Here is a 22,642-nt window from a genome sequence, read left to right as displayed (position 1 = left end):
AGGATCTGGCTGGGCAGCACCTGCTTGTTGTAGGAGGCTGGACAGGGCTGGGCAGGTGACTGGTTAAGCAAGCCATGGTAGGTTCAGGACTGTGAGGTTCAGGACTGGGCTGCCCTCCTGAAACTTGCACGTGACTTGATATCATTCATCCCGTTCAGAAGAGAAAGAGTGAACACAGCTGAGAATATTTCATAGAGACACTGAGTGGACCTCTGCTGGCAAAGCTCATAGGGTACTGGGCTGTAAAGCCAAACACACCAATCTTCTCCCGTATGATTTACAGCCTCCAAAACACCCCCTCGAGGGTGATTATGAGTTAGTTCTGACTCGATGACAATGAATTGGAGATTTGTGTGTGTGTGTGTGTGTGTGTGTGTGTGTGTGTGTTTGGCTTGTTGGTTTATTTTTGTTTGAACTAAGGGTTTTAGCTTACATTTGTCACTTACTAGACTCCATTAAAGGCTCATATATAAATGTCTGGACGGATAGAAAAGCACCTTTTAAAAGCGTTCTTCTTCCTTTTCTTCTCTCTCCTTCCTTTAGTCTCTTCCTCACTTCTCCCTTGTCCTTCCTGCTATTCCTTCCCTTCCCTCTCTTTCCCTCACTCCTGCCCTTCCACCCACGTGGAATTCACAGGTTTAGCTTCAGTGGACGTAGGTTTCTACTTTCCTGTCCTATCAACCAAGACCATTCCTCCTCCTCATTGAAAATCTGACCATCACGTGCCTTTGTGTAAAGCCCTTTGAAGGTTCTAATCTATCACATAATAAACTGCAAGGTGTTTGGCCTCTCTTCAAAGGAATCTCTGCCCAAGACCTGCACTTTTTGCCAGTTGATCCATAAAGCTTGCACAATCCTGTTTTCTGGGCCTTTCTTATTCTCTTGTCTCTGCTTGGAATGACTTTTGACTGGGCAGCTCTCCCTCTCGCATTGAATGAGTCTCAGTTACATTTGCACCAAGAACACTTCCTGAATGCAGAACAGGGACACTCCCACATAGTCCTCTGAATTGACATTTAGTCTATAATTTTCTGTACTGGTAAGAATTATCTGCTCCACACAGCCTTGCTTGCTGAAAGTGAGAACTTGAAGCACTTGGTCCAGGAGATCAAGGACTACAGCCCTCACTATGGATTACATCTCAATATCAAGAGAAACGAAAATCCTCACCACTGGGCCAATAGGCAACATCATGATACATGGAAAAAAAGATAGAAATTGTGAATTATTTCGTCTTACTTGGCTGCACAATCAATAATCTTGTATTAGTCAGACAATCAAAAGACACGTTACACTGAGAAAGTTTTCAGTCAGGGACCTCTCCAAAGTACTGAAGTGCAGTGATGTCAGTTTAAAGACAAAGGATACAGCCTAGTCTTTTCATTTACTTTTTATGCATCTGAGAGTTGCACAGTAAATAAAGATGACAGAAGAATTGATGCCTTTGAGTAGTGGTGCTGGAGAGTGTTTTAAATATCCCATATACCACAAGAAAACAAACAAATATATCTTAGAGAAGGTGCAGTCAGGGTGCTTCTTAGAGGGAAGGATCATGAAATTTTGCCTCACACACTTTGGGCATGTTGTTAGGAGGAGCCTATCTTTGGAAAATAACATCATGCTTGGAAAAGTGGAGGGTGAGTGAAGGAGGGGACCACCCTCCATGAGATCGAATGACACAATGGCTGTAACAATGGCCTCAAGTATGGCAGAGATGATGAGGATAGCACAGGATAGAGCAGGGTTCAGATTGTTCTTCTTAGGGTTGCTATGAGTTAACGATTTCCGTTTGCTTGGTTCCACAATCAGAACTCTTGGCACCAGCAGTTAGAAAATCTAAAGATGAACTGCATTAGGAAAATCTGCTGCCAGGGACTTTGCTAGAGTGCTGAGGAGCAATAATGTCATTCTAGAGACTAAGGTGTGCCTGGTCTAAGATGTTGTCATTGTTATGTGTCCTCGAGTCACCTGGACTCATAGTGACCCTATATACAACAGCTCTGAAGCCTGCTCTGTCCTGACTCTGATACATCAACCCCCATTTCATCTGGGGTCTTCTCCTGTGCTGTCCCTCCACCCTTCCAAGCATGATGCGGTCCCTCCTAGTAACATGCTCAAAGTATGTGAGACGGAGTTGCAAAATCCTTACCTTCAAGGAGAAACTTGGTTTTACTCTCTCCAAGACAAACATATTTGTTTTCTTGGCAGTCCATGGTATGTTTAAGACTCTACTTTAGTGCCACAACACAAAGGCATTGATTCTTCTGTCATCCTCAGTCATTGTCTGTTGATGCATAGTAAGCAATTACGCAGACCATGGTCTGGATTAGGTGCACCTTGGTTTCTAGACTGACATCATTTCATTTCAGCACTCTGGAGAGGTCCCTGATAGCAGATTTTCCAAGTGCAATTAATCTTTGATTTCCTGACTGCTGGTGTCAAGAGTGTTGATTGTGGAGCTGAGCAAGCTGTGATTGTTAACAACCTCAATCTCTTCTCCATCTGTCATGGTGCTGGAAATTGGCCCAGTGGTAAGAGTTTTTGTCATCTTGATGTTGAGCTTCAATCCATATTGAAGACTACAGTCCTTGACCTTCTTCAGCAAGTGCTTCATGTCCTCCCCAGTTTCAGCAAGCAAGGTTGTATCACCTGTGTAATGTAGGTTGTTGAGGAGTCTTCCTCCAATCCTGATGCCACTTTCCTCCTCATAAAGCCCAGCCTCCCAAATGATCTGTTCTGCATATGGATAGAAAAGGTATGGAGACAAGATGCATCCCTGATACACTCCTTTCCTGATTCTGAAACATGGAGCATTTCCTTGCTCTGTTCTGAGGACTGCCACTTCGTTTGAGTATATGTGGCACATGAGCACAAGCAAATCTTCTGGGATTCTCATTCTCCCCAAGGTTAGCCACAATTTGTTATGATGATACAGTCAAATGCCTTTGCATAGTCAATGAAAAACAGATAGACATTCCTCTGGTACTGTTTGCTTTCTGCCAAGATCCATCTGACATTGGCAATAATGTCTATAGTGCCACAGTCTTCACAATTACTTGCTATACATCAGAGACATGGACAATGTCAAGGATGGCAGAAAAAGAATCAATGTGTTTGAGTTGTGGTGCTGGAGAAGAGTATTGAGCATACCATGGACTACTAAGAGAAAAAACAGATCTGTGTAGAAGGTGAAACCAAGCTGCTCTTTGGAAGCAAGGATTTTGAGGCTACATCTCACATATCTCACATACTCAGGCATGTTGCCAGAAGGGCCAGTCCTTGGAGAAGTTCTTCATGCTTGGATGAGTGGAGGGACAGTACAGGAGGGGAAGACCTTGGATGTGATTGATTGACAGAGTACCTGGGGTTGTAGTGGTACATGTGTCAGAGACAGTGCGATTGGCTCTGGATAGGGCAGCGTTAGGGGCTGTTGAACACAGGATTACTATGAGTCACAGTTGACTCTGTGGCACAGAACAACAATAATGAGTCATAGCAAATTCAACAGCACCTCACAACAATTGCTCACTGTCCTTCTCTTGTTTGACTGTAATTCCAGAGGATGAAGATCATCATATCCTTTTCTTTTCATTTCTTACCTTCAGTATCTTGCTTGGTGCACAGACTAAATTCAAGTCATTGTCATTGGGTCAGATCCAACTCATAGCTGAGCTTCCAGTAGGTGTTTAGAAGTTGTAGTCCCATGGGAAAGATTGCCCATCTTTTGCCCATGGAGCAGTTGGTGGATTTGAACTGCCAGCCTTTGCACTGGCACTGCATGTCCTTATCCACTAGACCACCAAATACTAGTTGATTTAAACGGAAGTTGTGTACATTTAGGGATTAATGAGATTACAAACAGGAGATGGCTAATTAAAGAAATTCTTGTTTAGTATAATATTTGAGCTTCAGATAAAGAAACAAAGTCAGATTGGCTGGAGGGCGTCCTATTGGCAGAGCCTTCACATTCTCATTTCCCAAAAGAAGCTGTCATATTCGCTAGATTGTCAAGCACTTGATCATAACGCTTTCTTGTAATAGTTAGAACAATAACGCTGCTGTACTAGGCATTTCTCTCCTGAATTCGGAAACTTGACTAAGTCATCTCAGAAAAGCTGATAATATCCCCATTAGGTAGATAGAGGCAAGGAAAAGAGGGACTTGAGGCAAATTTAAGCATTGCCAAATTATAAACGAGAACACAAAAGACAGCAAAAGGTTAGGTGCCATGACTCCCAGAGGCTGCACTGCAGAACAGTTTGGGAATAAAGAGAAAGGGCCCTCCAGCTAGAAGCAAGGCAAGAGAGTGAGTCAGGTTTTCCACACAGAGATGCCTCTTCCTCACACTGTGCCAGCGGGTAAGAAAGGGGCGTTAAAGCTTCCAGGGTATTCACGTCCTGTTTAGTGCGCTATCCCTCAGGGGGAAGAAAAGTTTCTCTCAATTCTGTGACTGAGATCTAGCACCATAAACTTCAGGGCTCTTATTTTAAGCCTATGAAGAAAATTCAGGCCACTAAAGAAAGAGGAAGGAAGGGAGATAATAACATTCAAATTGAAATGGGCATAATTTGGCAGAATCTATCAAAATTCAAAATGCACATTATACATGCCCTTTGATAGAGCAATTCCACTTCCAGGAATTTAACTTCTGAGTATAATCATATAAGTATGCAAAGGAAGGTATATACACAAGACTCTCCCTTACAGTTATATTTGTAATTATAAAAATTGGAGAGCAATCTAAATGTCTATCAGGAGGAACGAGTAAATAAATTACAGCATTATGGAATACTATGCAAACTTTCAAAAAGAATGAGGTAAGTCCACATGAAATTACCTGGAAGGATTTCCACAGTATCTCATTATATAGAAAGAGGAAGTTGCAAAATGTTATGGATGATATAATCCTATTTATATTAAACAAACAAAAAAGGCTATACCCAGACATCCATAAACATTTATAAAGCTAATATAATAAACCTGCAAGCAAGATTTCTTTGAAAATTAGAATGGAGGGACAGGGAATACTACTTTTCAATCTTCTGTACTTGAAATAGCTTATTTACTAAGAAAAAGATATTATTTTTGTAATAAAGGAACTGAAAAGATAAAATGAAATGTATGTTCTAATTCTCTGATTTAAACTATTGAAAATTTTGTCACAAGAATAAAAGGAGATAAAAAGTGTTTTATCAAAGTTAAATAGGCACCCAAAGTGTCCCAAACAAGCAGGAACTAGCGTGGGTGGGGAAGACAAAGGCCAGAGGACCTGCCTTCTAACCCAGTCTGGATGTCTTGAGTGAATCGTGGAGTTCTCCGGGCCACCCTTTTTTGTCACTGGGTTGACTAAACTCCCAATTCAAAACAAATTGCTTGCTGATTCTGAGGTAACTCATAGCTGACCCTTCAGCAGGTTTTCAGAGGCAGGGGAAGAGATTGCCTATCTTTCTTCAGGGAGCAGTTCAAATCAGACACGTTAGGGTTGGTAGCACAATTCCTTAGCCATTATGCCTCCAGAACTCACTGCCTCTGCATTGCCAGATGAAGTGTTTTTATTTTACATTATCCGGGTACTGAGTTATCTCTCAAACTCACTGCCCTCGAGTTGAAACCAACTCACAGCTGATCCTATATTGGGCTCTCAAAGCTGTAAATCACATGGGGAAGGTTGTTTGCAGTTATTCTGCAGAACCACTGATGGATTCAAAGTACCTGAGAGGCATAATCTTTGGGGTAGCCAACCAAGTCTCTACAAACTACACACCAGAACTGGATTTAAGCGGATTCAAATTAAAAGACCTTGATTCCCTCTCCCAGTCTGCCCTCTGATATGATCAAAATCAGAAGTCAACTTCCCAGAAGAGAGGATCTGATTACTCCCACATCCTCATCATCAGACTTTTGTGATCCTTTTCAAACAGTCCCTCTGCTTCTGCTTTGGAGAGGGAAACACTTCTCTTCTTTTCCCGAATGGAGCTGTATTGTGAATTTGAACACACACATCATAGGTGGTATACAATAGATAGAAACCAATATAAATATATTGTTTTCATACATCCTAAGATAAGCAAGTAATAGCAACAATTCAGAAAACAAGAGTGTATGGAGAAATACTGAATATGTCCTTCCTGTTTTGCACTCACATTTATCCCAATATAAAGATGCCACACTTTGTTATGTTGAAATTTTAGATAGCTTTAAATGTACATGGGTTTGCCTCACTGTTGTTATTGTTATATGTCCTAGAGTCAGAACTGACCCTTAGCTGATACCCAGCGGGTTTTCAGAGGTAGTTAATTGCACAGGAGGAGATTGCCCATCCCTCTCCCGCAGAGCAGCTGGTGGATTCGAACTGAGTGCCTTTTGGATTGTAGCACTGCTTCTTACCACTCGGCTACCAGAGCTCCCTACTACTACAGTGCATTTTACTGTTTCTTGTAACATCAACTTGTTTCCTATCAAATTAAAATAATGGTGGGCCTAATTATTGACATTAAAGAGATCTGGTGTTATGGTAAATTACACGTTGTGCCAATAACCACTGGTTTGAATCTCCCAGCTGCTCCATGGGAAGAGATTTATAGACTTGGAAACTGGATGGAGGATCCACTGAGTCAGAACCAACTTGAAGGCAGTGTGGCTTATTTATTGACATCAGGACATACTGCGTTTTATTCTATATTATATTGCCTATAATCTATTATGAAGCTGACTGACCCTTGCAAGATGTCTTATCCAAGACTATTACCACAAAGAGTGCAAAATGCATTAATAAGAATATCATGAACGGGAAGCATGGAGTTAAATGGTTCCTATTCATGGTTTTACTAAAAAGTAAAACTAAAAATTCACCAAAGTAATCCAACCTGATGGTAAAACTGCCTCCCAAGTCATTTCCGGGAGACAGGAACTATATCCAAGTATATCTTGCTAACTTTCTCATCATTAGCCCTCGTAAAGAGCACTGGTTAGTAAGACAATAAATGAGCAGGTTTTAATTAGAAAATGTGGAATCCAAGCACTTTTGCAGGAAAGAAGATGATAGCTAGATAGAGACATCAGGAGACTAATAAAAGTTAAAATGCATTAAGTGGCCACAGTGAACTCAAAGGTAACGTCATGGGACCTTTGAGAAGTGAACCAAAGCGGGTGATGAATCTGAAGGGGGTGGAAGTTAGTCAGCGGAACTTGTTCTTGCTTCTTAAAATTGGAATCAGTTGTAAACCCCTTCTGCGCCCAGGTACATGAGATAATCCTTTGCCCTAAAGTGTGTTGTGTTATGAAGAGGCCTGTAAGGACAGACATGATGGTGACAATAGGCTTAAGCACAGAAGCAGTGATTGTGAGAATGGCACACGGCACGGATAAGACCGTGCTTTGTTCTTTTGTGCTTTGGGTCACTATGAATCAGCAGGGACACAATTAACACCTAACAACTACAATTATGTCCTGAGAGGTTGTTGTTGATTGCCTTGTAGTCTGCAAGACTCATAGGACCCCATGAACAAAAGGCCTGGAGCCCCTCTACAATTATTGACATTTACCAAAATTCAGAGAGTTTCCAGAGGCATGTTGTTTAGGAAGTGACCTGAGAAGAGAACCCTAAATCAATCAGGGAAGGCACCTGGGTGTGGCAAACTCGCACTGGACTTGACTGCATAACATGAGTGCACTCCCTTTTGGAGTCACTGGGTGGTGCAAAGGGTTAACATATTTGACTGTTCAGTGAAAGATTGGCAGTTCCTCCTGTGAAGTACTGCTGAAAAAAGAACTGGTAATCTGCTCCTGGAAAGTTGTTGTCACAGAAACCCTATGGAGTAAACCTATGGAGTACTGCTACTCTGCACACATGGAATCAACTGTGGACAACTGATTTGCATTTTGGCTTTGGGTCAAATGGTTGATAGATATGTTCAGATGCTAATAAAAAGCTTGTCAATTTGATACCACCTAGAGGCCTCATGAATAAAGCAAAAAAAATAGCTTGAAAAAGTGCAGCCAGATTGCTCATTGGAGGCAAAGATGTTAAAGCTTTGCTTCACATACTTCAGGCATGTTGCTAGGAGAGGCTATTCCTTGGAGAGGGACATAGTGCTTGGAAAAGTGGATGGTCAGTGAAGAAGAGGAAGCCCCTCAACCAGGTGGATTGACACGGTGACTGCTACAACGGGCTCTAGTGTGTCAGAAAGTGTGAGGATGACACAGGATAGAACAGGGTTCAGATCTTGTGTTCATAGGGTTGCTATGAGTTACACTTGACTCAGTGGTACCCAACTATCACAACAGATTCTTGGGCACCTAACAACAACAACAACAGAAAGTTTGACAGTTTGCTTGTAAAATTCCCAGCATTGAGAACTCTCTGAAGAACAGTTGTACTCTGACTTGTAGGAGTTCACCATGACTTGGAATGGAATCCATATCAGCATTGTTTTAGTCATGAAGTATCTCTGTTTTTCCCTCAAGACCAAGCCTCAGGGGTTGGTTAGTGGTGGGTATATGACTTTATTTGGGTTTACTGATACTGAATTAAGTGGTGTTGTTGAAATATAAAGAAGATTCTCTTTCTGTTAGGTTCTCAAACTGTGATCATTTTATCTGTAGTTCCCACAAGGGCATCACAAAAAGAGAATTGCTTGAGTGGTATCAGAAAGTAGAGAAGATTGAGACAGAGGCTCCTAATGTGTTGGATTAAGTTCTTGAATGCACCACTACTAAAGTCTTTATGCTGTTCCAGACTATAGTTTTCCAATTTTCATCTTCCTGATATATCAAAAGGGGACAATAACACCTGTCTCACAGAGCTTCTGTGAAGATGAAATCAGATAACATCATGCAAAATGCCTAGCACGATATTTGGCACAAGCAGGCAATTAAGAGATAATTATGTTTAAAAACTAAACCCGAAAAGAGTGCTCAGTGGTTTCAGGAAAGTGAAAAGATTTTCAATATGACTACATTTCCCCCTTCTGTCTTAGTCTTCTAGGTTGCCATGATAAAATATCACAAGTGGGTGGCTTTAAAGAACAGAAATTTACTCCGTCACAGTTCTGGAGGCTGAGAGTCCAGATTTAGGACTCTATAGGAAGACTCTTTGTCTCTTTTGCTCAATAGTAGCCCTGGATGTAACTTGAGATTGCTTGCATTATAGACTGATTGGCACATGCTGCTTTCTCTCTGTGGGCATCACCCTGCTTCTCAGTCCTTCTTTTCTATAAAATTCCAGAAGGGGTTCAGATTAAGATCGACCCTACTTTACAAAGAAAGAATCCCCATTTTCTCAAACAAGGTCACTTTCAACACCATAGTAAGACTTTCACATATCGTCTGTGGGAGCACAGTTCCATTTGTAACATCTCACATGGTTTCAATAACACCTTGTATAGATTCCGAGATTGAGCAGCTGGAAAAGATGATCTTTGTAGTTCTCAGTCCTTAGTGTATGGCTTGAACACACATAAACACTAAGGCCTTTATGCTGAACGTACAGTTTCCTGGGTGATGTACAAGGCTGACAGATTCAACTGCTAACCTAAAGTCTAAGGGTTTGAGTTTACCCGGAGGCACCTCTGAGAAAGCCTGCAATCCCTCTTGAACACACTTCTACTCTGACTGGTAAACATGAAGGGGCCATGAGGCAGCATCCACCCAGTGGTGCCTCATTTAAGCTGACTCCTCCACAAACACTGGCCAAAGTACACATGGATGCTTCCTACTGCTAGGGGCCACTGAGTTGTTGATACGCATAGGGAACCTACGAAAGACAGAAACGCTTGGATCGTAGACCTAGAGAAGAGATAGCAGTGGATGGATTTCCTGAGGGGCCCCACCAGGGGCTGAGATAGACCGAATATCTTCTTATGTCTTCTTATCACATGTTCTTACCACAGCAGAGAAGAGCTGAGTTGATAAAGGATTTTTTAAAATTCACAAAGATTAAGATTCTATATGAAATTTTTATCTAGGCACAAAGCAACCCAAGGGAATCGACGTTTTTTCCCCCCACAATGTGAGTGCAGGATTTTTAATCGATTGGCTCAAAAACTTTTAGAAATAAGCTCTTAATCATCATATCATTGGTGTGCAACATCTTTACATGAAGACTAATTGGTGAGAAATGGACCGTCTTGGTGCTCGTTACCCAGATGAAGCACAAACACATGGGTCAATGGAAAAGCATCATTATTCATTCTAATTTTAAGTATATAATGCACACATAGTTAAAACACCCGTCATAGCAGTTGGGGACATCTGCTGATTTCTCAAACAGTTACTCTGTGAGGGGGGGGGAAGGATTCTACAGAGAATTTAAAAACTGTCCTTGGGGTTGGGGAGAGACTGAGTAAGATGGGTTCAATAATGTATACTGCACTGAAACAGAGGAGGGAGAAAACTGTTTAAAAGAGATATATGACTAGGTATTTCTGTCATCACAGGAGTCTAGAGTGAGGGCTACATGGTGGAGGGGACCTGGGGGAGGGTTTGTAAAACAATGAAAGAATCCTTTCTTTTACTTTTCCATAATTTTTGACTCATGTACTTATAACCTGTTAGTCAAATTTGTGTCTTCTAGGTTGCAACACCCCCATGATACATCTTCAAGGATATGAACATGTACGGCCAAGCACAATCAATAAGAGTGCATCTAAATTCCAAAATCAATCTCCATAATAGTCTATGTGTTTCCTACTGCCAAAGGGGCCCTTTAGAGTAGTGAGAGAAGATCTTCACCCTGAAACCCACAGCGTCCCTTTTCAGCAGGAAGTAGCTAAGAGAATACGCCATCCCCTTTTCCTTGTGACTCAGGGTGAAGTCTCTCTCAGGGAGGAGTGATAGGGAATGGCAAAGGACACACCGACAAAGGAGATTAATCAGAACTGACTTTGACAAGCACTGTGGCAATTGGACAATTAAAACAGACATTCGGATGTCGGGGAAGAAGAACAAATTGGGGAGGAGGGTGGAGAGAATGGTGCGGCAATGAAGGAGTGAAAGCCCAGAATCCCTGTGAATGTTCATTGAAACTAATAAAATTTAATAATAATAATAATAAAAAAAGCAGTGTTGAGGGTGGTGCCTTTTGTGGCATTGCTATGACCTCTAAAAGTTACTATCTGCGAATAAGGCTCACAGAACAGTCCCAAATTTTTCAGGGGTGATGCTTGTAGAGGGAAAAGAGCTATGCAAGAAAAGTTTCTTAGACTCAGCGTGTAATCGAAAGGCGGCAGCGCCAGTCGGGCAGGCCGGCTGAGCACCTTGTGACGGATTGCCTTTCTGGGGGCACAAACTCCCAACTCACAAAGGCAAGCGAAGCTGAGACTAATAAATCAAAGGAACCTTCAGAAAAGTTGCAGCGCCTACTTCCCCTGCCCGGGAGAACCGAGGACACCTTATCTGGCTTCTGTGAAAAGAAAAGGATCACTGGGAGCCAGAATTAGAAAAGGGCTTGTGCTTCATCAAGTCTCTCCCTGTCTGAGCCAGATAAAATATCCTCTGGGAAGACTTCAGGAAATGCCCCAAGGGGATGACAGTTGATATTAGCTGAATGGGTGCAAAAGCACAGAGAGAGACGGAAATATTTGGCTTTTTCGAGTTGTGATCTTAACCCAAACGTCTCCGACACCTAATAAGACAGGGGCAGTCCCAGGCTTACAAAGCACGGCCACAAGGTGGCCTCAATCAGCAGTTGGGTCCGCAGGGCACAGGATGCTGGGGGAGGAAGGGCTTGTTTGTTTTTTAAGTTCTGTCTACCCTGAGGTTTTAGTTTCGGTAATTTGCAAAAAACTTCAAGTTCCCAACACTTTCATAAATTTAGCAGGATTGCCATTTGACGGAGGGTTGTCAAATTGAAAAAGGACAGATTCTCCTTCCCTACCTCCACCTTCATGGTTGTTTCCAAGTCCCCAGATCATGACAAGTGTAAGCAGGAGTGGTCTTGAATAAGATGTAATGCGTGTTTCTTCTTAATGCGCCTTGTAATTTGCACATGTGCCACCACACTTTATTTATTTTCTTATTAATGGGCTGGAGTGTGTTTAACACCACAAGCCATAAATTGCCAAGCAGCGGATTACACTGGGCTCTCTGTATGTTCCTGCCCGCTGTCAGAAGGTGACGTGAGGTCCGCGGTTCCCCACCACACTGGCTTTTTCTCCGTCATCCCCACCCCTTTTTCCTCCATCCAAGCACCTACCCAGGTCTCCAGCAGCCAAGAAGGGAAGGGAAGGGTGGGGAAGACAAAGCTTGGTTTCTTATTGGTGAACTTGCCTATTGAGCAGCTCAGTTATTGAGATTAATAAGCTGCCAGTTTCCAAGGAAGACTAAGAAAACTGCAAAATTAAAGTGCAGCGCAACGTGAAATGCTGCTGGTGGCCAGGCGGGATCATGGTGTCAAAAAGGCAAGGTAAAGCTATAAAATAAGTCTGAGCTTCAACGGCTAACCTAAAGGTCTCATTAATTTCCATGTTGGCTCTGATGAGAATTTAGAGGGGGCATAATGTTCTGCAATATGGAGAAATCAAGCTGCCTATTGATTTGAAAAGTGCTTCAATGCATTTGGTTCACCCAGAATGAGTTCTAGTTTTAAACCTCCCTCAAATAAATTAAAAAAAAAAAGAAAGAAAAGAAAACAAGTTACCCTGGTTTAATATTCTCGAGATCAAGCTTATCAGTGATCCTGTCAGAAAATTAATCCTTAAGTAAAAAAAAAAAATAAAATAAATCTGGGAACAAGTTTGTAATAGTCTTCAGATTCAGCTTGGTAAGGATGCTCCTACCAACACCTTGCTTCTCTGGGAAAACCTTAAAAAACTGTGTTTCCGTTGCCTTAGATACATTACCAACAAGAATCCAGATTGGACAACTTTATCTTGAAGATAAAAAAGTGTGCTTTCTGAAATCTTGATACTACGAATAGATTCTTTAACTCTCTAACATTCACCACCTTGTCCTTTAACAGATCACACACCACCTGTGGGTTTCTCGTCACAGGAGCAAACAAAGGGTGCAAGATGCAAAACCCAGACAAGCCATAGCATTATTGTTGCTTTGGGTTGATTTCAGATCGCACTGACTCCATACATGTGTCTTAGAGTAGAACTATGCTCCATGGGGTTTGGTTTTGTTTTTTTAGGATTTTATTACTATTATTATTATTAAATTTATATTGGTTTGCTTACAAAGTTCACATACATTGTGTCACACTATCCTTCATTCACATTGTGTTTCATACAATCATTCTGATTCATTATGCTTTATAAAATGAATCAACATGGAACTTTGCCCATCATTGCCCTGTCTTTCCAGATCCCCACAGGATCTTTGCCTTTTCCTTTAGTCACCTCTTCCTCCATGCATCAAATCATATGACCTTTCCATAGTGTTTTCAGTGGCTGATATTTCATAAGCATATCTACAAGTCTGTTTTCCAAGCTGTGTTTGGTGGGCCAGAACTTCTAACTTTTCACTTAGCAGCTTAAAATGTTAATGGTTTGTGATTTTTAGGGGTTTAGTGGTCAAATTGTATGGTACTAGTGTACTAGGAACTCTGGTTTTCTCCTATAAATGGCAAAGGCCTAGTGAAAGAGAAAATTTCTGTAAGTTAAGAAAGTCACTGCACTTCTTGTTTCTGCAATGCCAAATTGCCTTCACATTTGACACTATCTTGAGCAATAAACCTCTATAAATCAGCTGACACACTTTGCATGGTGTCACCACCACAGAGCCATGACCTAGTGATAAGAAGTTGTGCCACAATCCCCAAAGCACATGGTTAGAATCTACCAGCTGTTCTGCTGGAGAAGGATGGGCAGTCTCCTCTCATGTGATTAACTGTGTCTAAAAACCCACTGGAGGGTCAGCTGTGGTTAGGTTCTGACTCCAGTACACAACAGGTTGCCTCTGATCCCACAGAGCTGCAGCAAAGACTTGCTTAGATCTTGCCTGACAATTTTGACAATGACTCAAACAGGCTGGAATTCATTACGTAAATGATTTCTTGCCTTCTGTCACTTTTAATGTATTGTCTCTACCGTTTCCAGGGCCTAAAGAAATTTATTTCTTTGCCATTAAGATAAACTTGGACTTCCCCTTAGTTCTAAAAGTACTAGGGAATGGTGGGGGGAGGTACTCTTTTTGAGGTGTTGGTGGCTTCCTGCGGGCCACTTAAGTTTCAGTTCTTAGCTTATGAATCTCACGCCTAGCCATCAAGCATCTGTCAGAACCCTGTGTTGCTATGTTGCTGAAAATGCTTCAGCAGAGCTTCCAGACCAAGTGAAGCTGAGTGATCTCCTTTCCCATATCAGCCAGTGAGAACTCAGTGGATCACAATGGTGTGATGTGCACCTGACCATGGAGATGGTTACGGCTGGGCAAGGTTTTGGTCCATAGTGCATAGAGGGTCTACATGAATTATTAGGTCCACAGAAGCTTTATTCTGTGTCAGCTCAAAAGGAGTTTGGAGTCAGGTGGACACAAGATCAAATGCCAGCTCTTCCAACTGACTTATATGTAAATTACCTAATTTCCTTGAGCTAGAGTTTTACCATCCTTTAAAATGGATATTGAAACATATAACTGTTACAAGGATAAGATGGGATCATTAATGTGAAATGCAGTCTTAACCAAAAAGCATTTGATAAAGAGAAATTGCAATTTGAAGATCTAGATAATCGTCTACCCACTGCTGCCTTGAAGTCTGTTTCATTTCTAGGTGATCTGCCATCGGGTTCCCCCGGTTGTCAATCTCAACACGAGGAGGCTGGTTCATCTTTTTCCCTAGGAGAGGGTCGTGGTTTCAAACTGCTGATCATGTAACTACATCCTCAACATGTAACTACATCAGCCATGTAATCGTGTACTGTAGTTGCAAAGGCTGCCAATATTATGGAGAGATTTTTTTAAAGAGACAAGAATGGTTGATAGCCATGGATATTCTGAATCTGCTTTTACTTGTAGGTATATAAAGGTTTTGGTCCTATTTTGCTCTGATGATATATTTCTCAGGGAGTTGCTCCACTCACCCAGAGGCTGTGCCTGTTACCACCACCATAATCAAAGCTACAGAATCTCTGCTTTCTGATAAACAATAGCTTCCAGAACTGGAGCCTTTAGTCTTTCTATACTTTCCACTCTATTCATCAATCTATCAATTAAATGGCAGCTAACATAATTAATAATAAAACAAAATGTTATCTTACTATTTTGCTTTTCAGGTCAACATGATTTCAATGAGTATTCCCTCTTCTCAAGGGACAGTCTCAAACCTTTAACATAGCCCAAAACCGTGTCCTCACCTACCTTATGAGCTTGTTTTCTCTTCTTGGTGCCCTAATGTTACTTTCCTTCAGTCGGTCATTTCTTTTTCCACCAGACACACTATTTAAGCTGATTAACAGCTACTCATCCTCTGGTCTCAGCTTAAATGTGAATTTCTCATGGGCCAGTCTTATCTACAATATTTCACATAACACTCATTATATTTGCTATTACCGTGCATTTCTCTAATTATCGTTCATCGTGTGTCTACTTCCAGTCTAGAATCTCTGTAAGGGCAGGGACGTACTTTCTTTTTCTTCTTTGCTGCAGAATCCTCAGTGCCTGGTGCATAAGGACGTTTTCAAAGATATATCTTGAATGAATAATGGATGACATTTTTTTTCTACTTGCAAACTTGTTTGTATCTTGAGTATCTTGGTGGCTAAAATGAGACCTTCTGGTATTTCAGGGCAAAAGTAAAGTTTGGGAGAAGTTTTGTCTGGTCAGGGATTCTTTAGTAACCTGCTGCCTGCATACGTTTGAAGAAAGGACATTGCTTCCGCAAAGTGCACTAAGCAAGGAGAGTTAAGTTCTGTCAGAGATCCACTTTCTACTGTTTCAGACAAGAGAAACTGAGTTTGGAAACTTCCAAAAAAGTAGCCAACCAGGAAGATTCCTCACCATGTCAGTCTCAACAGAGAAAAGACTAGATAGGTGAAGTCAACCAAGAATTGTACATGGACTTTGTTCCAGGACCCTTTGTAAAGAGGCTGCAAGAAAAGTGGCTGGTAGAGTGCTTTTGTTAAACATTAATTTAGGAAAAACAGACTCCACATACTTATTTCCTCTGCCCTATGCTTGGATTAAAATATTATGTGTATATGAATTGAATGGTTTAGGTATTAGAAATTTATATTCATTGTTCTCTTTTGGATGACTCACACTGAGACAGAACTTTTAATCTATAACATTTTGTATGGAGTTAAATTCCAGATTTGTTCTGTCTTATTTTTCTGCCTATGCCTCCCTAATCAGCCTTTTCAATTCTCATTGTCATAGAACAAAATGGAAAATGCATAGCCGAGCGAAGACCTAACATGCCTCATTAAGACGCATGGGAACGTCAAACAGCAACACACAGAGTCAAAGCCCTGATTCTCCACCAATCTAAAGAAACACACTGGATTTGCCTGAGAGTTTCTGGGGGTGGCAGAATACCTGTTCATCACCTTCCAGAGTGATGAAATTCTTCTGCCATACCCAGGGAGTAGGTGTAGTGAAATAGTTTTAAGTTTCCACTGCATTTCAAAATTGTTGACAACATAAAGAGGTTCCAGAATGTCTAGCTGTTGATGGTGCTCTCTCTATCTCTCTCATCAATTCTTATTGGTTCTAATTGCCTCCAGAAACCCTATGAACCTGGAGAAAGGATGAAAGTCACGCACACAAGTGTCGAGGAGGACTTTGGGTCGCTATGAGTTGCCTATGACTCGATGGCATTTAACAACAACATTTCTAGACAGGAATCCTATTATTGGCATCACATACTTAGAAAGTAAGGCCTATCTTTTCATTCTCCTTGTAAGAGAGGGGTTTCTTTTGTTTGTTTGTTTTTTAAAACCCAACTTTGAATATTTCAGCATCTGAATGAGTGAGTAAATTCAGTTCTCAGTTACTAACAGAAAGCAAATTAATCCTGTTGCTTTAGAGTCAGTGCTGACTCAAGGCAACTCTGTGTTTCAGGCTAGTAGAAGTGTGTTTTATAAAGTTTTCAATGGCTGTGATCTTAAGGAAGTGTATCATTTGCCTTTCTGCAGTGGTGTCTCTGGGTAAACTCAAACTACCAACCTTTTGATTGATGTTGTTGTTGTTGTTATGTGTCATCAAGTCACCTGTGATTTGTAATGACCCTATGAACAACAGCTCTGAACCCTGCTTAGTCCCAAGCCAATCTCACTGTGTCTGATACACTTGCCCCCTTTGCCACAGTGACTGTGTCAATCCATCTCTTCCAGGATCTTCCTCTCTTGCACTGTCCCTCCACTCTTCCAAGCATGATGCTCTTCTCTAAGGACTGGTCCCTCCTGGCCACATGCCCAAAGTATGTGAGATGGAGCTTCAAAATTCTTGCCTCCAAAGAGCAATTTAGTTTCACCCTCTTGGCAGTCCATGGTATGTTCAATACTCTTCTCCAGCACTACAGCTCAAAAACCATAAATTTTTCTTCTGTCATTCTGAATCATATTTTCCAGCTCTCTGATGCATAGCAAGTAATTGTGAAAACCACAACACAAAAGCTCACTACCATTGAGCTGGATCTGACTCAAAGTGACCTTCATTGGGTTTCCTAGGTCGTAAATCATAATAGGAAGAGATTGTCCATCTTTCTCCTGGTGGATTCAAATCACTGGAGATGCACAGTCTTTGGGTTCCTTTTTAGACTCCCTAGGGATTATAACACCAAAACTAACTATGAACTGTTTGCAACACCTCAGATCATCACTGGCTAATCCTCTATGATTAAAAAGTGCTCAGTGGTGGGGAGAACCACAAATACTATAAGCTTTCACTTATTTAGTAGGTGAACTTCTATTTACATTGAGAAGTCAGGTTCGACATCGTCTCAGTTGTGAAACTTTTCCTTCTTCCACTTAGTAATCACTTTAACTTTTATACTCCTACTAGTATATGTGTTCTATTTATATGACTGCTTCCTCTGTCAAATTGTGCAAGTTTTAAGGGCAGAATACATGAATCATTTTCTCCATAGTTCTTAACGTAGTGTTTGACATATATTAGGGACTAGAAACTCAGTAAATATTGGATAATTAGGGACTTAGTGAATAATATTTAAAAGGGAAAAATAAAAGTCAATACTATTGACTACTGCTGAAGTTTTCTGAAATGACTTGATGTGCATTCAAGTTCTATGTACTCAGTTCCATGGATGGAGTTTCATTCTCTGCTGATTCTGTGCTTGTGCTTAATCTCTTCTAATAGCCCCATTTCAAAGATCTTTATATTCTTAAATCTTCAGCTTATTTTACTTGTTTTGTTTGGGCTTTTTTTTGGGGGTGGGTGGGAGGTGAGTGTGTTTGTGTGTGGGTTCCCTCCTCCTTCCTCTGAAAGGCTTTAAGATTTTAGAGGCCTTTTGAGGAGCAATGATGTTGGTTTGAGGATTAAAGTGCTCCTGATTCAAGGAATGGTCTTTTTAATAACTTAACTATGAATCTGACAGTTGGACAATGAATAAGAATGGCAGAAGAAGAATTAATGCCTTTGAGCTGTGGCATTTGAGAAAAGAACTGGAGAGCCTATGGACTGTCAATAGAATAAACAGATGAATTAGAAAAGGTGTAGCCAGAGTGCTCCTCAGAGGCAAAAATGATGAAGCTTAATCTCCCATACACTGGACATTTTGCTAGGAGAGGCTATTCCTTAGAGAGGGACATCATGTATGGAAAGGAGAAGGGATGGCAAACGAAAGGGAGACCTTCATCCAGGTAGATTGACATAGTGACTACAGCAATAGTCTCAAGTGTGTCAGAGATTGTGAAGATGGTACAGGATAGGACAGGGTTCAGATCTGTTGTTCATAGGATGACTACGAGTTGTACTTGACTCAACAGCACTTAACTATAATACAACAATATCTCATCTTAGGGAGCTCTGGTGTCATAGTCTACAAGGGAGTTGCACTGCTAACCCAAAGGTTTAAATCTATCAGCAGCACACAAGAGGGAGCTCAGGTGGCCAACTGGTAAGAAGCTGTGCTGCAATCCCAAAGACACATGGTTCAAATCTACTAGTTGCCAGCCACTCTGAAGGAGAAGGATGGGCAAGCTCTGAAGGATAAGGAAGTGCAATTAACTGTCTCTGAAGACCTGCTGGAGGATCAGCTATGGGTCAGTTCCAACTCCAAGATACACAACAACAAGAGAAAGACAGCCATTCTCCTCCTGTGTGGTGTACAGCCCCTTTAAACCCACCAAAGGGTCAAGTAGGAATCTGCTCTGATTTGTTCACACTGAGGCCTCACATCCATTCAGTGTCTTTAATTTGTCTCTTATCCTTTGGATAAATGCCATCTATGCAAGGGATCTATAGAAGACTCTATAGAAGATCTATAGAAGATTGGAAAGTGAGCTCTGGAAAATGGATTCTGTTCTGCTTGGTTTTACAGGATCTCCTTAGCAGACTTTTATCAAGGGAAGAGTTTGTTAGAAATGATTGTTCAATATATAAATCTTCTGGAAAACCAATAGATTACAAAAGCTGGGAGATAGGAGATGTGATTATGTGATGTTCGTGTTCTTATTGCCCAAGGATAATTTTTGTGAGGAGCAGCCACTCTGACAGATCTTGCCATATAAAAGTAATAACTAGGCCAATAAATGTAGCTTTGGGATATAGGTTCATCATCCGTAAGATATTTAACGCCTTATTTTGTTGACAAGAATCATCAGAGTTCCACTCAGTGTGGGTCATAATTTACTATCTCCCTGAAGCTCTAGATCTATTGTTAAGTTATTTTGGTACTGTGCACGAGTTTCTTCATCTTTAAAATGGTGGTGATAATAGTTCCTTTTTACTTCATTGAGTTGCTTTTAGGCTTGAATGAGATTACCCATGTAAAACGTCTGGTGTCTGCAAAGTACACAGTGAAAACTGGCGAGTAAGTGATGAAAACGGTGATGATGGTCTTTCTATCATCTCCTTTTTCTGTGACAATAATTACTATACTTCCCCCTTTTCTTCTATTCCACCTCATCCTTCATGCTGGCTACTCTTTGTGACCTTTATATCCAGAAACCATTTTCCAAACAATAGCCTGTTACTGTAAAAACTCTGTTGACTAGCCAATTGCAGACCTTTATGGGAGTTCATAACTATTGGGAAGAAAATGACAGGAAATGGTACCCAGTCTTGAAGACCAGCACCTGCTGCCATACAGGCCTTTCATTCCTGAATCAAGCCTGCTAGACCAGTCAGCTTTTAGCTTGGAAACCACTCAGCAAAGGTTACTATATCAGTACGTTGTTGTTGCTGTTGTGTACCATCGAGTCAGAACCAACTCATAGCTGACTGTCCAAGGAGTTTTTAGAGGCAATATGTCACATGGGTGGAGGTTGGCCATCTTCCTCCTAAATAGCAGCTAGTGGTTTCAAACCATGTGCCTTTGGGTTGACAGCACAACTCCTTATCACTAAGCCACCAGAGCTCCCCATATCAGTATAGATGACTAAATAAATCTATGTATAGCGTGTAACACATGCATATACATTCTTATTGACTATATATTTTAAACTTTTGAGATAATATTATAAGCCTCGTTAAACACGACTTGTAATTTTCAGAGAAGAAAATTTAGAATTATTTTAATTATAATGGTATTAATGTTTGAGGTATTATATAAAATAGAGATAAGCAACACCACCAAATGCTCAAGATGGCTTTCACAATTGCTAGATGGAACGTGCAGAAAATTCAATGCAAGTTTTGCTAGAAAGATCACAGGTTATTTTTTGTCTTTTCTCAAGCCTAAGCTATTAAAGTTTAAAAACTATTTGAGAACTTTCGAAGGTTCAGTATGAATTAGCGTCTCTGTCTTTTGTACTCTCCATGGCACTTGCAAACAAGGAAACAATAGCAGTCTGAACGTGTGTGCACACACACACCATGGAAATGCCTGGGGGGAGCAACAAGGCCATTTCAATAGCTGGCCAACCCACACACAGCCTTCGCTGTCAATTATGTTCCAACCTGCCATAATGTGACCGATGGGCCCTCCCTTCAGGTCATGGTTTTGGAAGTCAAGAAGTAAGGTGAAAAAAAAAAAGGAAAGAAACAAAAGCAAAACAAAATGAAACTAGGCCTGGAGATTCTCCTGAAATTCTTCGCTTCTAACACAAATGCTGCGCCTCTTTCCTTGTTCGTTTTTAGACATTATTGTTTGCCCCACAGGCATCAAGCTGTTAGTGTGTACAGGAGGGATTAAAGTGAAACTTCATGTTGGATGAAATATAAATTAAAATTATACTTCTGTCAGTCTGGAATCAGGGATTGTTTCTCAAGTTCTCCCCAAACACTTAATTTCAAATGAGTCTTCATTTATTACTTCAAGAAAGGCCAAATGCATAATTTATTAGCAGCTCTCAGTCAATATACCCTTATAAGCATGTTTCCCATGAGCCTTTGAGTAAAAATATGTTATGCTAATTCTATTAGTTGGGTACACAAGAGCTGGCTAAGAGAGTAAACAAGCTTGAAAAGGAGACACATGTGAACAAAGAAATACCTATCAACCTGCTGTCCAGGGCCCAATTATCAAGAGAGCAACAAGGAGGTGGTAAAGTTTGTGGCATTATTTATGCCAAGGTTGTCTTCCCACTAGAATTAAAAGCCACCTCAGGGTGTCTTATAGTGACTTTAGTGGAGAAAAGGGGCATTTGGTGGTGATGGGACTTACCGGGTCTCCAGTGGCACGTTGCTGTTTAGCACCCAGCTGTCCTGAAGCTGAACAGATTCTGGAGTAGTTGCCAGGTCGTTGGGTGCAGGAGCCGGGGCGTGGATCTGACTCCGACGATTGGTCAGTGAGTTTCTGTTGAGGGAGTTGGCAGAGGAGTGGTGATGGGACAACGTGTGGTTGTGAGGAGGTGGGAGAGGGGGCCTCAGAGTTGATTGGCTGTGGTGGTTTGGAGGACCTGGAAAGAGAACATAAAGAAACAGGTGTCAAGGCTTGTGGAAACCTCCGCGAAGAGTTTAGAACCTAAACGGCTCTGCTGACAATTGCTGAAAGCCACAGAGAAGAGAAGCAGGCAAGACAGCAATAAAAGCATCCCAGAGAGAGTGACACACACAATATATTTTAAAGATCAGTCATCTGTAGGCATCAAAACAAGAATGATGAGAAACTAAGTTAGCAAAACTAGGTGAATGGGATGGCCAGTGGAATTATCTGAGTCCCATTGATAAGGCAATGCAAGTAAGGTGATATTCAAGATCAGTCATTGTCATAACAAATTTCTATGAATTATGGTGTTGGTGAGCAATATTGAATATAACATGGGCTCCTAGAAGGATGAATAACTCTGTCTGAGAAGAAGGATAAGCCAGAGTGTTCCCTGTATGTGCAGATGCTGAGACTTCATCACTTTAAATATGTTATCAGGAGGGACTAGTCTCTGGAGAAAGACATCATGCTTGGTGGGAAGTCAATGAAACAGAAGACCCTTAGATGTGTCAACACAGTGGCTGCAACAATGGGCTCAAAGAAAGCAATGAGTGTTTAGATGGCATTGAGCCAGGCGATGTTTTATTCTGCTATACCTAGAACATCACTGGAACAGACTCAGTGGCACCGAACAACAACTTCATATTTCTTAGG

General features: G+C 41.2%; 1 protein-coding gene across 2 annotated transcripts in view; it reads right to left on the bottom strand.

The window, feature by feature from the left end:
- The window catches only part of TENM2 (teneurin transmembrane protein 2), a 1,365,940-nt gene that overhangs the window by 409,256 nt on the left and 934,042 nt on the right, over nucleotides 1-22,642 (bottom strand). For both annotated transcript variants that reach the window (XM_006884325.1, XM_006884326.1), the window contains exon 4: nucleotides 21,725-21,959. In XM_006884325.1, the coding sequence (XP_006884387.1) occupies nucleotides 21,725-21,959 (235 nt within the window). The remainder of the gene's footprint in view (nucleotides 1-21,724; nucleotides 21,960-22,642) is intronic.

Source organism: Elephantulus edwardii, unplaced genomic scaffold (assembly GCF_000299155.1).
Source record: "Elephantulus edwardii isolate Elephantulus edwardi_28Jun2011 unplaced genomic scaffold, EleEdw1.0 scaffold00033, whole genome shotgun sequence".
Lineage (NCBI taxonomy): Eukaryota > Metazoa > Chordata > Mammalia > Macroscelidea > Macroscelididae > Elephantulus > Elephantulus edwardii.
Note: the sequence above shows the minus strand (reverse complement) of the source record. Positions and strands in the feature narration are given on the sequence as shown.